The 18675-nt window shown below is 31.0% G+C and overlaps 1 protein-coding gene across 1 annotated transcript in view; it reads left to right on the top strand.

Annotated features, from left to right (window-relative positions):
* ccbe1 (collagen and calcium binding EGF domains 1) overlaps positions 1 to 18319 on the top strand; it is an 88422-nt gene extending 70103 nt beyond the window's left edge. The window contains exons 9-11 of the mRNA XM_073825050.1: positions 10432 to 10467; positions 15407 to 15442; positions 17762 to 18319. Of these exons, the coding sequence (XP_073681151.1) occupies positions 10432 to 10467; positions 15407 to 15442; positions 17762 to 18019 (330 nt within the window). The 3' untranslated portion in view covers positions 18020 to 18319. The remainder of the gene's footprint in view (positions 1 to 10431; positions 10468 to 15406; positions 15443 to 17761) is intronic.
* The last annotated feature ends 356 nt before the right edge of the window (positions 18320 to 18675 follow it).

The following is an 18675-nucleotide window of genomic DNA, read 5'->3' as shown; positions in this document are numbered from 1 at the left end:
AATAATAATATTAACAATGATAATTCATATTTTTTTATTGTAAAAATTTGTTTTGTAAAATAATATATAAAACTATAATATAATCAGTATTCTTTTAGTATTATTTTTATACTGTTTAGTATTTGAATTTGCTTTTATTATTATATTTTCAGTTTTCATTTTACTTTAAGTTATGTAACCTAATTTATTTCAGTTAGTTGCACATTTCTCATTTCCGTTCAAGTTTAAATTTCATCTAATATTTATATTTTATTTATCTATTTATTTATTTATTTATTTATATTTAAGTTTTACCAAAAACTTTTCATCTAACAATACCAAAATATAATATAATATAATATAATATAATATAATATTATAATATAATATCATATAATATATCATTAGTATTATTATTACATTAGTATTATTTTTATACTGTTATTGTATCAGAAGTAGCTTTTATTTTTACATTTTCATTTTACTTTAAGTCTTTCGTAATTTTATATGCTTTTGTCATTTGTATGTTTATATATATATATATATGTATGTGTATATATGTGTGTGTGTGTGTGTGTGTGTGTGTGTGTGTGTGTGTGTGTGTGTGTGTGTGTGTGTGTGTATATATATATATATATATATATAAGTATATATATATAAGTAAAAAAAAAAATTATATATATATATATATATATATATTTTTTTTTTTTTTTTTTTTTTACTTAACCTAATTTATTTCAGTTAGTTGTCAAGGCAAAATTTCTCATTTTTGTTTAAGTTTACACGTCATCTAATATTTATATTTAATTTTTTTTTATTTATATTTCAGTTTTATTTGAATTACCAAAAACAAATGAATATGTATATTTTATATAATATATATTATTGCTAATTATGTATAATGTGATGTAAAATACATTTAGTATTTACTAATATTATAATATTATCTATTTTATTATCTAATATTTACATTTATATATATATATATTTTTTTTTTTTTTTTTCAGCTTATTTCAATTACATAAAACAATTTTTAATAGTTTTAGGTAACAATTACACTAAATATAATATATTATAATATAATATTAAGTGTTCTTTTTATTGTATTAAAATTAGCTTTTATTTTTATATTTTTTATACTTTAAGTTTTAGTTATTTTATTTGCTTTTGTCATTTGTATTTTGTCATGGTTTCTATATATCTATTTATCATTTGCTTAATTGTATTTTTTTTATGTAACTTAACCTAATTTATTTTTGTTAGTTGCCAAGGCAACATTTGTAATTTTCTAAGTTTACATTTCATCCAATATTTGTATTATTTATTTATATTTTTAATATATTTCAGATTTTATGCTAAACCATTCGTGACCCTGGACCACAAAACCAGCCATAAGGGTCCATTTTTTAAATCTGAGGGTGCAAAAAATCTAAATACTGAGAAAATTGCTTTTAAAGATGTCCAAATGAAGTTCTTAGAAATGCTGATCAAAAATTAAGTTTTGATATATTTATGGTAGAAAATTTACAAAATATCTTCATGGAACATGATCTTTACTTAATATCCTAATGATTTTTGGCATAAAAGAAAAATCAATCATTTTGGCCCATACAATGTATTTTTTGGCTATTGCTACAAATATACCCGTGCTACTTATGACTGGTTTTGTGGTCCAGGGTCACATTTAACAGAATGAATTTTCTCTATTCTTTGGAGAAAAAAGTTTGGATAGAATGGTTCAGCATTCAAACTGTTTAAAATGGTGGATCAAAGAGTTAACAGAGACGCATTGTTGTGTTTGAAAACTTGTGACGCATATTCTTTATGCTGGAAACCTAGACTTGCTGCAATCAGGCATTTAGACATAACCTCTGCAGGAAGTCAGGCCTCCAGGAGTAGGATTGAGCCCCCCTGCTGAAAAGATGATAAACATCCCATTACACTTACATTCTTAAGACGCTGAGTAACTTCCTAATCGTTAGTTGCACTTGATCTTCATTGTTGCACAGCGTCTTCATTCTTCACTTGGAGTGTTTGCAAATTTATTGAGCCAAGTTTCATTTTAGACACAGCATGAAGGTGTTACAGCTCGCTGACCTGTGCTTGCTTTTTCGACGGTGACACGCTTCACACTTCCTGTTACGGATGGTTAACCCTCATTACTCTTTCACACATTCTTCCCCAGACCGACGGACATAATGAATTATCTCACACACACACTTTTCACACTCAAATTACAAAGCCGTGAATCACAGCAGACTTTCTAACATCTTTTTAGCCAAATCATCACTTTGCGGCATGTGTGTACGTAGCCTCTGGAGATGACGTCTTAAAGGAGAAGTTCATTTCCAGAACAAACATAAAGAAATTGTAAAGAAATTGTTTTTTGAGGAAAAACAGGATTTTTCTCCATATAGTGGACTTCTATGGTGCCCTCAAGTTTGAACATCCAAAATGCAGTTTAAAAGCAGCTTCAAAGGGCTCTAAACAATTCCAGCTGAGGAAGAAGGGTTGACAACTGACAATTTATATACTTTTTAACCTCAAATGCTCGTCTTGTCTAGCTCTGCTTCAACTCTGTGTATTCTGGTTCAAGACAGTTAGGGTATGTCGAAAAACTCCCATCTCAATTTCTCCTCCAACTTCAAAATCGTCCTACATGGCTGTTTTACCTTTTTTTTGTAAAGGCTGTTTGACCTTCTTTGCATGTTCACTTTGTAAACACTTGGTTGGTACTTTTGCATTGATGTAGGATGATTTTGAAGTTAAAAAAGGAAAAAAATGAGATGGGAGTTTTCGACATTCCCTAACTGTCTTGAACCGGAATACACAGAATGGACGCAAAGCTAAACAAGACGAGCATTTAAGGTTAAAAAGTATATAAATTGGCTATTTTTTTAGAAAATAACCGATCGTTTTGCTAGATAAGACCCTTCTTCATCGGCTGGGATCTGGAGGTGCACCGAAATGAAAAGTCTTGGTCGAAGCCAAACAAAATTAAACCCTGGGCTGAAGGCCGATTACCGAACGCATTTTTTGTGTGTGTGTGTGCGTTTGTTTTACCATGTATTTTGCCTTTTTTTTTTTTTTTTACCATTGCATGAATTAAATAGCCAAAATGTGCTTTTTACAGTTTTGTCTTGCTTTTCCAACAAAAAAATCAATTACAAAACAACAATTAAAAATATTTGCTTAACACTGAACATTTTTAACATTCTAGTAGACATTATAGCCTACCAACAAAGCACAATTTAACTTAAAATTAATAAGTTACTAAAATAATATTCTTTGGCCATTTTTAAGACCCCCTTGAAACAACCTTGTGTTTTTTAATGTACAAATAAATGCAGCCTTGCTGAGCAAAGGAAAAGGTTATAATAAATGTATTAATAGAGCTGTTGTAATGATTGTTATCATTATTTTTCTTATTTTTATTTTTTTTTACGGACCAACATTAAAATTACAATGCTAATATTTATGAATGTTGACTTTTATTTTGGCAGAAACCCAAAAGAAGACCTCAGTACTACTTTTTGCTGACAGCAGCAGATTTATGAATGTTTCTCTAGGCAGATTTTGGACTTTGAACCCTGGCTAACAAGCTTGTGCAGCGCTGTCAGAATTAATACAATTCATGCGTGTATTAGACAACATAATGTTCTGTAGTTTATTTACTAATGGTTTAAGGCCATTTCCTGATTTCAGTCATCATACAGAAACCAGCAACAACCACCCCTTTCTCTTCTCATGGAAGACATGTGATGCAGTTCCAAACAGTCTCTCGTTGTCGGTGCTTGTAATGATTTTGCGTCTTTCTCTGACAGTTTTAAATGCTTCCACACTGCCGACATGTTTGCTGCATTAGTGCCTCTATTTGATCACGTCACAACATTGTTCATTATAATTTATTCTGCCTTTTCACTTATTCGGCCGATTTTGGTTGCCAAACATTCGGCGCATCCCTACTGGGATCACTTAGAGCCTTTTAAACTGCATTTTGGAGTTTCAAACTTGAGGGCACCATAGAAGTCTATTATATAGAGAGAAATCCTGAATACCAACCAAGTGTTTACAAAGTGAACATGCAAAGAAGGTCAAACAGCCTTTACAAAAAAAGGTAAAACAGCCATGTAGGACGATTTTGAAGTTGAAGGAGAAAATGAGATGGGAGATTTTCGACATACCCTAACTGTCTTGAACCAGAATACACAGAGTTGAAGCAGAGCTAGACAAGACGAGCATTTGAGGTTAAAAAGTATATAAATTGTCAGTTGTCAACCCTTCTTCCTCAGCTGGAATTGTTTAGAGCCCTTTGAAGCTGCTTTTAAACTGCATTTTGGAGTTTCAAACTTGAGGGCACCATAGAAGTCTATTATATAGAGAGAAATCCTGAAATGTTTTCCTCAAAAAACATAATTTCTTTGCGACTTAAGAAAGAAAGAAAGACATGAACATCTTGGATGACAACGGGGTGAGTGAATTAACTGTAAATTTGTGTGTTCTGGAAGTTCACGACCATGGATATTTGTAGACCTACTGAGCAATTCGGTATGTTGTTGACTGGAAATGTCACTGGATGTTTTCTTTAAACACTTCAGATGCATTTGTACTTGAAATATTTTTACTCTAAGGTCACGAACGCTGAGTAAATCTGTGATGTCTGGTCTCATTTGGGACATAATCAGTTTTGAGCTCTTGTAGCCATGGAATTCTTTGTTTTTGGATGCAGTTCCACTTCGTGTTTGCTTTTACGGGAGGCTCTTAATAGTTTCAGCAGCCTCATAAGAGTGAAACTGAATCAGCAGGTGCAGGATCGGTTTCATTTGCACTCGTATCATTTGAAGAGGCTTCGCACTTCTAGGATATGTGGTTGTTGGCTTTCGGACCAGTGAGATTGCAACAAAATATCCTGCTTCTCACGGTTGCGTCTGCTTGGGGAAAAATCTAGATTTATGTAAAGAGATTGTGTCAATTTATCACACTGTTACACTGCAAGGCGTAATGGACTGATACAGTGTTTTGACACTCACTCGTTTTAATGTTCTGATCGTTTACATTCGCTTAAGACATTACTGACTGTGTTTATACTCAATACTCTGCCAAGACACACTAAGACACACTTTTTTAATGTGAAGTACCATTTAACATTTTTGTTTCTTAATCATTGTGCCATATCATACTGGCCCTGTCAAAAAATTATATATGTAGTGTCAGTTTCAAACATTGCTTGCAGTAACATCACATCATTCATTTAAAGTATATTGTTAGGAGTACAAATCAACTACAAATGTGAGTGTTGATTGCTTGAACACAGTGCCACCTTAATGCAGCAGTATGGTGGAGCAGTTGCAGGGTGTTGCTGTGCAGACTCTGCGTTCCTCTGATTGGCTGTGATGAGCAGAACAGCTTTGATTTTTCATTTAGGACCACATTTGAAAGTTGCCCAATTTTTTTTTCTTTTCATATGTATGTGGCAATGTATGGAAGCTAGTTTCTGCCACTGAATAAAAATTTTAAAAAGTCAGAATTACAAGATGTAAACTCCCAATTCTGAATTTTCTCAGAATTATGTGTTTATATCACACATAAAAGAAAAAGAAAAAGAAAAGAAAGTCAGAATTGCGTGATATAAACTCGCAATTGCACATTTATATCCTGCTATTCTGACTTTCTAACTTGCAATTCTATCTTGCACGTCTGACTTTATTACACAATTGTGAGTTTATATCATGCAATTCTGACTTTATAATAAATTGTATCTCACAATTTTGACTTTTTTCTCACAATTATTACTTTTTTCTCTCAAAATTGTAAGATAAATATTCGCATTTGCGAGAAGTCAGAATTGCAAGTTTTCATTTTGCAAATGTGAGTTTATATCACACAATTCTGAGAAAAAAGACAGAATTGTGACTTTATATCACGCAATTCTGACTTTATAACTTGAGATTGTGAGTTTAAATCTCAAAGTCTCAAAGTCAGAATTGCGGGGAAAAAAGTAAAAAAAAAAAAAGTCAGAATTGTGAGTTTTAATTGCAATTCTGAGAAAAAAAAGACAGAATTGTGAGTTTATATCATGCAATTCTGAGAAAAAAAAGTAAAAATTTGTGAATTCGCATTGCGAAAAGTCCGAATTGCGAGTTTTTATCTCGCAATTGTGAGTTCATATCATGCAATTCTGACTTTATAGCTCGCAATTGCGAGTCTAAATCTCAAAATTCTGTAAAAAATTTAGAATTGCAAGAAAAAAGTCAGAATTGCACGTTTTTATCTAGAATATATTTATTTTTATTTTTATCTATTGTTTATATCACATAATTCTGAGAAAAGAACTGAATTGTACGTTTATATCACGCAATTATGAGAAAAAAGACAGAATTGTGACTTTATATCACGCAATTCTGACTTTATAACTTGAGATTGTGAGTTTAAATCTCACAATTCTGAGTCTCAAAGTCAGAATTGCGTGGAAAAAAGTAAAAAAAGTCAGAATTGTGAGTTTTAATTGCAATTCTGAGAAAAAAAAGGCAGAATTGTGAGTTTATATCATGCAATTCTGAGAAAAAAAAAAAGTAAAAATTTGTGAATTCGCATTGCGAAAAGTCCGAATTGCGAGTTTTTATCTCGCAATTGTGAGTTCATATCATGCAATTCTGACTTTATAGCTCGCAATTGCGAGTCTAAATCTCAAAATTCTGTAAAAAGTTTAGAATTGCAAGAAAAAAGTCAGAATTGCAAGTTTTTATCTAGAATATATTTATTTATATTTTTATCTATTGTTTATATCACATAATTCTGAGAAAAAAAACTGAATTGTAAGTTTATATCACGCAATTATGAGAAAAAAGTCAGAATTGTGAGTTCATATCATCCAATTCTGACTTTATTACTCGCAATTGCAAGTTTAAAAATAACAATTCTGAATAAAAGCCATAATTGTAATCTAAAAGGCTGCAATTAATTTTTTTTATTCAGTGGCAAAAATGGGCATCCAAAACAATGTCTGTGACAGATATTTAAAAAAAGGAAGTAAATAAGTTTAAATACACTGTTAAATTATGCATTTAGTTATATTAATATTTAATTAAAGTACATTTTTTATGTAAATAAAGTATGGAAGTGGCTTTAAATTTAATTTACTAATCCGACATCCTTACTTTATTTCAAATTATCAGATTGCATTTTGAAAGATTTAAATATTAATACATTTTATTATTTTATAACATTTATATTTTAATGTTTTTAAATAATTGTGAGGTTTTATCTTGCAATTCTGACGAAATTCTGTAAAAAAGTCAGAATTGCGAGATATCAATTTGCATTTGCAAGAAAAGACTTTACTACTCGCAATTGCAAGTTTTAATCTCAATTATGAGGAAAAAAAGTCTGAATTGTGAGACGTGATTTCGTAATTGCCAGAAAGAAGTCAGAATAGAAAGCTAAAAGTTTATTAATATATTGATTTTTCTTTTAAATGTATTTAATTTTTTTTAACTAAATTAGGGCTGTGACTTTTAAGTTTACAAAATGTCACTTTAACACTAGACACTTGAAACCTTTTAAAAAATGTTAATTAAATATGAATATATTTAATGTGTAACATTAATATTTTAATGTATTAATAAATAATTTTACATATATTATTATTCAATTACGTTAACAATAATTTTGATTTATGCATTTTAATATTAACATTATAAATGAATAAATCTATTATTAAGTATAATTTACTTTAAAATACTTATTCTTTTATTTAGAAATTTAGTAGAGATTTGGCTTGAAGATTAGCAAGCAGATTTTCAACTCTCTGGATCGTGCTATCAGCTCATGCCTAGCTGGGTCACCTCCGCCTGGGCCGGGGTTTGAACACGTGTCCCCCAAACCCCCTGACCTTCAGCTGGATGACCTCTGACTCTCTGAAGGGGGCGTCTTTGCAGGTGGAGTGGAAACTAGGACGGGTTACAGGAATCACTTTCATCCTTTTTTTTGTTCTTTTCTTCTAACAGGATCTGTCCTCCTTTATCATGTTTGATCCCTTGTTCTGTTTGATTGTTGCTTGATATATCTCCTACCAGAAAGCTGGTTGTGTGCCAAGCCTTTCTTATAGTTTGTGTGTGTAGAAACAATACATATTTCAATATGCTGAAGCACAAAATTCAATGACAAATGATAATGGCAATAACAGGGAAAAGGCTGACTGCGTTACTGCACATGGGTTGCTTTCTTTGGCCCGTGTGCTTCTCGAAGCTGACTGTTAACCCATCCGATAAAGTCAACCTTTTGCTTTTAATGCATTGGACCTCATCGCTGAAGCACGAGTCGTCAATGAAGAAAAATACAGCTGAAGCATTGTAATAATTTATGAATCCTAGATGTAGAAACATGAGCCTTTCAATGCTTTGGAGACGTAGCTCATAACATGAATTTAGTTCGGGAGTGCTTAAAGTTTCACTTTTTAATTTAAGAAATGAGAAGTTATGCATTGTTCTTGGAAAACGTCTACGTCTGTAGGATCTTGTTGTGTTTTGGTTGTGCGTAAATACAAGTCTTAAATCCAGTGTGTGTTGTCATGGGCCTCCTGTGTCTGTCACAGCCGCTTCATTCATGAACGCATGCACTTTGTGTCTTTACTGAAGGACTGTTGACGTTGCCGCTGGTCCAGAACCGGCACTCTCTAATCACCCGCATAAAGAATTCAATGCAGTATTTTTAGATCGATGAATCATGTTTTCCATTCTGCTACAAATATGGTTCAGATCTGCCCTAGAGATTTTGACAGGCATGATTTGATGTGTGAAAATATTTGAGAGTTGAATGAATAGGACCATCAAATCTATAATTCAGTGAATATAAATATGTCTTCTCGGAGTGCCGAGGGTCCTTAGTTTGGCCTTTAGCTGTCATGTTGTTTTGGTCAGATAAAAAGCTGGTCTATGAAGCCTTTTCAAAGATGAACTTTTAAACATAAATTTATTTATTTATTCATTCATTCATTTAAAATAAATGTACAATATTTTTACAGGATGACAGACTTTTTTAACAGTTATAATTATATTTCTACACTGAACTTTTAAATATGAATAATAGAATATTATTATTTTTTATTTTTTATTTTAATTTAGGACCATTATAAAGCAGCATTATAAAGCAATAAACATGAACAATTTAATATTAGGTGCTTTCTTTCTTTCTTTCTTTCTTTCTTTCTTTCTCTCATTCTTTTCTTTCTTTCTTTCTCATTATTATATTTCTAAACTATTAATGAATAATGTTACATATTAAATTATTTTATTATTTATTTTGATTAATACATTTTAATATTATCATTGGTCAGATAAAAAGATGATGAACTTCTAAACAAATTTATTCATTCATTCACTCATTCATTCATTTAAAATAAATTTAAAATATTGTATTTACACTATTTTTACAGCAGGACAGACTTTTTTAACAGTTACAATTATATTACTACACTGAACTTTTAAATATGAACAAGATAATATTATTTTTTATTTATTTATGACCATTAGTAAGATTTATGTTTTTCAAAGTTGTTCTGCTCATCAAGGATGCATTTATTTGATTTAAAAAAACTGTATTATTGTGAAATATTATTAAAATTTAAAATTACAGTTTTCTATTTTGATATACTATACAATCATTTATTCATGTGATGCAAAACTGAAATTTCATCATCCATTACTCCATTCTTCAGTGTCACATGATCCTTCAGAAATCATGCTGATTTATTATCAATGTTGGAAACAGTTTTTGTTGCTTAATACTTTTTTAGAACCTTTTTCACCTTTTTTTAAGTCTGAAAAAATTATCACAGGTTACAAAAAAAAATATTAAGCAGCAAAAGCGTTTTCGATATTGATAATAAATCAGCATATGATAATAATTTCTGAAGGATCATGTGAAACTAAAGACTGGAGTAATGATGCTGAAAGTTTTGCATCACAGCAATAAATTATGTTTCAAAGTATATTAAAATAGTAAACCATTATTTTAAATTGCAATAATATTTCATAATATTACTATTTTTTAATCTTTTGAACAGTAGTGTATATATTATATGTTTATTTATATGTTTATTTATTTATTTAAAAAGCACAATTCTAAAGTTTAATAAACATTTTTACAGTTCAAAGACTTTTTAGAAATAAAAAATATTTTATAAACTGCATTTTTCATGATCAAGATGATACATTTTGAAAGACCACATGTTATATTTGTCTGTTTTATAAATGTACTTGTCAGATATTGAATGTAAAATATTGATAAAAATTGTGATTTTTAAAAAAGTATAATAAAGTATACACCTTTTCCTTATGCAGTCACAAGAAATTAAACATATATAGTTAATGGGGGAAAAAACTCCTGTATTTTTTTAACTAGATATGTATGGTTGTGTGTTTAATCAGGATGTTTTTGTGTGTATGTTCATAGGGTCCACCCGGGGCTCCAGGGAGAGATGGCATGAAGGTACGGTATGTTTTCTATCTATCTTTATCTCTGTCCACTGTTTCTCAGAGGCCAAAGGCTGTTTTCCATGTGCGGAATGCAAATATTTGGAAAAACAGGATAAAGATGTCTAAGATCAATGGTGACTGATTGCTAATGAAATAAACTCTTGGATGGCTTCGGGTCGATGACCAAAGACCAAAATGTTCAAAAATGACATCATAGATGGCAGGACGAATTGTGGATATTTTAGAATGTCAAAACACCATTATTATGTTCTTGAAATGGCAAATATAATTAGTTCAAATATTGAGTGAAGAGACACAGAGGGATTTCACAGTACACCATGGATAGTCATGATATATTAAAGCTTTGATATCATATATTTATATTACCACATGATTGTATATTTTTATATAACTCTCACAATTTGTGAACTACAGATATTTCAAAAGATATCAACAGTTACATGTGGCCTTCTCACCTCATGGTCTAAAAACAATGCTGAAACAATACTTCAAGTTAATGTTTTTTGACAAATATTATATTAAAACTTGTTCAGCTTATAGAATAATTGAGGTAGGCCTTTTTAAAAACAACTAGACGAAGCTTTGAGACTGGTCTATACATTAAAATCCACTGAATATAGCTCAAAATGAATCCAGAAACAATTTTTTCACAATTATACACATCTATATGCAAATGTTTGAGATATTGCAAGTGCTTTTATTTTGTAGATACAATAAAAGTCAAAAGTTTACATACACCTTGCAGAATCTGCATAATGTTAATTATTTGTGTTTTTATTTAGTACTGACCTGAATAATATATTTCAGATAAAAGACATCTACATACAGTCCACAAGAGAAAATAATAGTTAAATTTATAAAAACTGACCATGTTCAAAAGTTTACATACACTTTATTCTTAATACTTTGTTGTTACCTGAATGATCCACAGCTGTTTTTTTGTTTTTTTGGTGATAGTTGTTCATGAGTCCCTTGTTTGTCCTGACCAGTTAAACTGCCCACTGTTCTTCAGAAAATTCCCACAGATTTTATGGGGGTTTTTTAGCATTTTTGTGTATTTGAACCCTTTCCAGCAATGACTGTATGATTTTGAGATCCATCTTTTCACATTGAGGACAACTGAGGGACTCATATGCAACTATTACAGAAAGTTCAAACGCTCCCTGATGCTCCAGAAGGAAACACAATACATTAAAGGGTTACTCCAGCCCAAAATTTAAATTTATCATTTATTACTTACCCCCATGTCGTTCCAAACCCGTAATTTTGGATGAAAACCAGGAGACTTGTCACTGTCCCATTGACTCCCAGGTAAATACTACTGTCAAGACCCAATTTTTTAAATTTAACTTATTTTGTCCTCTGGGAAACTTGTAAGTATCTTCTGTAGCTTCTGAAGGGCAGTACTAAATAGTAAGAAATGATATTTAAGGGGAAACACTGCAGGCAAAATTCAGTTTTTTTCATGCACCTGTCAAGTTTAAGATTTTGGGCTTTTTGGTGTTTCATGAAGTGTTTTATCAGACTAGTGGAAAGAAACACCCAAAAAACCTTATTAAGTGTTTCTTTTATAGCACTTTATCTATTTGTGTCAATAGATTTCAATTACAATCCATATTTTCTTCAAATGAGTTTTTTATAAAAAAACCACTTCTGTAACACTTACACACACTAAACATTAAATTAAAGGATAACTGTTGCCAAAATGCAACCTGGGCTGTTTTTTTTACTGTAAACGAGACAAACTTATATCTAAAAGCATAATTACGACAAACGAGACATTTTTTTTAATTTAAATAAACTAAAAAGAAAGTTTTTGAACAACTCACTTTCACTGTTTGAGTCTCCGCGCGCGGCCGTCTTGCCAGTCAAGAAGTGTCGATCTCCGAATGCGACGTAATACTGAGGAGAGTAAAGATGGATAGCTCCTAAAGCATATTTCCATATAAATGCACGGCTAATTCGTGGTTTTGTCGCAAGTGAAAAACAATATTAACCTTCTAGTTGTAAAAAGAGCCTCATATAAGAAACATTAATATATAAGAATCTCACATTCGGAGATCGATACCTCTTGACTGGCAAGACGGTCGCGCGCGGAGACTCAAACAGTGTCTTTTTAGTAAACTCTGTGTACACGAACAATGTTCTCAATGCTGGAGTTCATGTGTAGAGACCCAGGCGATACTTCAAGCAAAGTTTCATGGTGTGTCGAGCCTTCTTAGTGTTGTAAAAACATCGATTTTGATGTGCTCAAAACTATGCCCCTAGTTCTACCATTCACCGGCCACTGACCACAAAACGAAATCACGGTCAATCTCAAAAACGGCTCGTTTGTCGTAATTATGCTTTTAGATATAAGTTTGTCTCGTTTACAGTAAAAAAAAAAACAGCCCAGGTTGCATTTTGGCAACAGTTATCCTTTAAATGAAGGTTTTTACAGAGGGATTTGTTCATATATAATTTGCTTGATTTTATACATGTTATTCCCCCGAAAAATTGTAAAAAAAAAAAAAAAAAAAAAAAATACATTGTTTTCTGTCTGTTCTAATTTTTTTCTGAATTATGTGGCAATAGGAAATACCCAAAATCCCCTCTGTAAAAACATTTGACTCTAATATGTCAAAAAAATTAAACAAGAATTTTGAAACTGAAAACATCCAGTGTTATATTTTTGTACTAGAAATGTATGCAAATAAGCGCATATTTCATTAAATAATGCCTCATTTGCATACTTAAACCTATGATTTTAGAAGACTTGTGAAACAAATGTTTGCAGTTATCAATGTAATCAATTATCTGGGTAAGTAAGGTAATAACTATTAGTTAATATTTTACCCTATTCACCTGCAGTGTCTCGCCTTAAGGAAAATAAGAAAAATATACAAATCCTCAATCTGTTCAAATGTTTTCAACCCCGGCTCGTAATGCATCTGTTTTCCTTCTGAAGCTTTAGTGAACGTTTGAACCTTCTGTAATAGTTGCATATGAGTCCCTCAGTTGTCCTCAGTGTGAAAAGATGGATCTAAAAAGGGTTCAAATACTCGAAAATGCTGAAAAACCAAAGAATTTGTGGGAACCGAAGGATTTTTCTGAAGAACAGTGGGCCATTTAACTGTTCAGGACAAACAATGGACTCATGAACAACTATCACTTTTATAACAAACAAAAAAAACACAGCTGTGGATCATTCAGATAACAACACAGTATTAAGAATCAAGTGTATGTAAACTTTTGAACAGGGTCATTTTTATAAATCCAGCTATTATTTTCTCTTGTGGACTATTTGTTTGTTAACATTAGTATACTTTATTTAAAGTATCAGTTTCATGTAACTGAATCATGAGTGTGTGTTACACCCCTAGTCAGCGCAACTAACGGATAACGGATGTTATTATTCAGGTAGCTAGCAATAAATATGTCAACAGTTGAACTAAGTTTAACCAGATTGATTGTCCCTTGATTATCCCTAATTGATCTACAAGAAAAAAAAAAACTCCTCACAGCCTTCAAATCAACGCTGATAATTCACAACATACCTGTTCTCGCTTTATGAATTGCATTTTCACAACACAACAAAACCAGTCTAGCTTATCCCAAAGTATTTACATACTTTGCAAACTACATAAGCACATTTCCAATGTTACAGCTGAAGTCAAAAGTTTACATACACCTTACAGAATTTTCAAAATGTTAATTATTTTAGCAAAATAAGAGGGGTCATACAAAATGCATGTTATTTTTTATTTAGTACTGACCTGAATAAGATATTTCACATTAAAGACATTTACATATAGTCCACAAGAGAAAATAACCGTTGAATTTATAAAAACTGACCCTGTTCAAAAGTTTTCATACAAAAGTTTCTTAATACTGTAAGAGTAACATACCTGTTCTCACTTCATGAATTGCATTTTCAGAACACAATCTAGCTTATCCCAGAGCATTTGCATTCACATATGTGACCCTGGACCACAAAACCAGTCTTAAGTCGTTGGGGTATGTTTGCAGCAATAGCCAAAAATACATTGCATGGGTCAAAATTATTGATTTTTCTTTTATGCCAAAAATCATTAGGAAATTAAGTAAAGATCATGTTCCATGAAGATTTTTTGTAAAATTCCTACTGTAAATGTATCAAAATGTAATTTTTGATTAGTAATATGCATTGTTAAGAACCTAATTTGGACAACTTTAAAGGTGATTTTCTCAGGATTTTGATTTTTTTGCATCCTCAGATTCCAGAATAGATGTATCTCGGCCAAATATTGTCCTATCCTAACAAACCATACATCAATAGAAAGCTTATTTACTGAGCTTTCATATTATATATACATCTCAGTTTTGTCAAATTTAACCTTATGACTGGTTTTGTGGTCCAGGGTCACATATAAAGCACTACATTTCCAATGTTTTGTTTGTTTTCCGACATATGTGTACATGCAAAGGTTCAAGGTTGATCCATGTATAGTGCACTTTTGTTACATGTTTGCATAGAACTTTTTCTGGCTTTGTATTCACAAATCAAAAACATCTGGGCCGCTTACTACCTCTCTGTGATCCCTGACCCGACATAATCCCCACAGAGGGGTCAATATCTCACAACGTCTGTCTGTGTGGTACCTACTGCCATACCTCAGCCCAAATGAGCTAGAGACCAGCTCCAAATGGTGCGCAGAAACGCTGCTAAGATAACATTTATATACTCTTAGACGCTGAATAAACTTGTTTCTGTCGTTTGGTTTTATATTCCAGCTAAATTGCAATTGCAATCATTTGAAGGACGGAGTAGAGACGTCTGATTTTGACGTTGGCTTGTTTTTTCACGTGTGATCGTGTTACTGAGAGATAGCGGGCAATAACTGTCCCGTTGGACTTCTCATGGCTTCTTTACTGTAATCCTGCTAACCCAAATATTTGTTTGGTTTCTCCAGGGAGAGAGAGGGGTTCCCGGCCCTTCCGGACCTCCAGTAAGAACTTCTTATCATGGCACTTTCTCTCATGGTTCTTATGTCTGAAATGTATTTGTCTGTGTTGGACTCTCTCACTCTTACCTTTGATCACTCTTCATCTGTCTGTCTGTCTGTCTCTCTCTCTCAAAGCACTCAAACAGACATCCTATTGTGATTATCCACAAGGATCAGGTCTAGAAGGTTTATTTTTCTTGAAAACAGACCAAAACACTCTTCTACCTCTTGCGAATTTTGCAGTGCTTATTTATACTCAACTGGAAGAGGGCTGTGCACAACAACAAAATTGCTACACTTTCGGTTATACAAAAAAGTTATATCTACATTTTAGATTAAAGTAAGATTTAATTATAGATGTGTATTATAATAAGTTATTATTGTTATAATTATTATAATATTTATTTGTAAAAATGGAGCTATATCATAATTGTTTTTATAGATAAAAAATTAACAATTAGCAATCATGTGAAATAATGACAAACTGACTTTCTGACTATTTGAAATAATATTTTTAAAAATATATATTATATTATAATTTAATAATATTATAAAAAGATACATTTTATTTTAATAACCAGTAATAATAATAAATAGCAATTAATAGTAATAGTAAATATATGAATATTATTAATTTTATTGTATATTTAAATAACTTTAGACTTTTGTGTAAAAGCCAACTCATTTTTTTTAATAAAATGTTCTTCTTTAAATAATAATAAAACAAAATTAATAATCAGGTATTTTTTAACCATGTCTTTTTTTTTTAATTATGCATGAAAAAAAAATCTATTCTAAAATAAAGCATGCAAAATCACTGATCATTTTTATTTATTTATTTATTTTTCCTTGATTTAGTTTTATTATTATTTTATTATTTTGTTTTAAACTGTCTAGGGACTTGTAAAATCACTGAAAATGTGAAACACATTTTCTTTTTCTTTTGCTTAGGTTGTTACCATTAAAATTATTATAAATTCAAATATATATATATATATATATATATATATTTAATTATTTATTTAATTATTTAATTATTATTATTTTTATATAATTCTTTTAAACATTTTGCTAATTTAAATTATTAAAATGCTTTTTTTCTTTTGCCAAAGTTTTATATTACCATTTAAATTGTTATAATTTTTTTTAAAATAAAGTTTTTAAATATATTGATTCATTATTGTTTTTATATAAATATTTTTTGTGGGGAAATTCACTTATTTTTTATTCTTGATTTTTTTCATTATTATTATTATTTTGTTTTAAACGGTCTAAGGATTTTGCTATTCTAAAATATCAAAATCACTAAAAATAGGAAACAAATATTACTCTTTTTTTTCTTTTGCCTATTATTTCTATTTTTATACATTTTTATAAATTTATTGTGTGTGTGTGTGTGTGTGTGTGTATGTGTATATATATATATATATATATATATATATATATATATATAATAACAAAATAATATTAAATAATAATAAAATTTTTAAAAAAACAAGAATAAATAAATACATATAATAAATAAATACAAATGTAATGTAAAAATGTAATTTAAAAATGTATTTATTTATTCCCTTTAAAACCCTTTTTCTTTTTATATCATATTTTATATTACAATTTACATGGTAATATAAAATGACCATTTTACCATTTAAATTAAGATAATATATAATATAAAATTATTTTTCAGTGTATTTATGTATTCATTATGTATTTATTCTTCATTTATTATTATTATTTATATATATGTAGAACCTTCTGCGGATTTTGCTGAAATAATGTGGGCAAAATCACTGAAAATGGGAAACAAAATTAGAAATAAAACATATTTTAAACTTATTTTCAGGAATTTTACATGCATTATTTAAACAAAATCTGTAGAACGTTCCAAATAAAATTAAATGAATAAAAATAATAAAGAAATAAAAAATAAAGGATACATTTAAAATGAAATGGCAAGACTTATATATTAACCCTAACTGATGGCAGTGTGGACAACTGAAAGCTGCTATGGTGCGATGGCGGTAACTTCCTGTGTACGTGAAGCTCAAATAAGACTAAACTTTGTAAACTTACTGCAACTCATGTACTCATGAATTCTCATTGATAAGAACTGACTTTTGTGTTTAAAGTATCCAAGCTCAACAGGAAGGGAGGAACAGCTCACTTAATGAGACATGCAGAAAGAGACATTGTGTTGAAAATGTGACTCATCTGTATTTTACATGATTGCTTAATGCCCATTTCTGTTGATCGTATGGGTGTGGGATTACTCCAGCGACCTGGAATTTCATGTGATGATGATTGTGTTTGTGTTTTCAGGGCCCGCCAGGATCCTTTGACTTCCTGTTACTCATGATGGCAGACATTCGTAACGACATCGCAGAGTTGCAGAACAAAGTCTTCAGCAGACCACTGCACTCCGTAGAGGACTTCCCATCTGCCCCGGACAATTGGAGGGACAGCCCGGAAAGCCTGGACTTTGGGTCTGGAGAAGACTACAAACTCCAGATCCCACCTAAGAGCACCAGAAAGAGGAAATTGCCCCGGACCTTAAATAATCCAGATTGGCCCATTTAAAGATTGTGGCAGAACTGGCAGAAAGAACTGATTCTAGAGAGAATGAATAGTGTAAATATCACAGAATGACTGCTATTTAACTGTATACTCGCTGAGAAAAAGGCTGAATGTATTTCATTGTATGAAATTTCTATTTTTATAACATAAAAGATGTACATTTTGTATTTTGGCTATTTTGAATGTGTCATTTGTCTACATATACCATAGTTCTCTTGTTCTAGAGCTATTGATAATTATAAGAATTAGAATGAATTCTGAAGGATCTTGTGACACTGGAACCCATGATTCAGCAGTAATAGAGGCCGGCCAGTGTAAGTTTTCAACAGCTCTGTCATCCTCACCTATAAAACACCTTGCCATATCTCTCAACTCTCTCCTCTTTGTGTTTTCCCCCCTCACAGTTCATGAAGAGGTTCACAGCTATGGAACGCCACTGCCTTTTGACTTGCCTGTGTGCTCATTTATCTCTGAGGAAAACAAGATCGTGGATAGCTGCTTCCGCATCTTCTTTTGGGTCTGTTTTCCATAGGTGTTGACATGACTAAGGAACTCTGGGACAGGCTGTCTGTTAACGCTCTGAGAGCCTTGTAAAACTGGAACATGAGGTAAAATAAAAGTGGGCTGAATACCGACCCCTGGGGAATACCATTGCGTAC

The sequence above is a fragment of the Garra rufa genome, chromosome 19 (genome assembly GCF_049309525.1).
Source record: "Garra rufa chromosome 19, GarRuf1.0, whole genome shotgun sequence".
NCBI lineage: Eukaryota > Metazoa > Chordata > Actinopteri > Cypriniformes > Cyprinidae > Garra > Garra rufa.
This window is presented reverse-complemented; position numbering and strand designations above follow the sequence as displayed.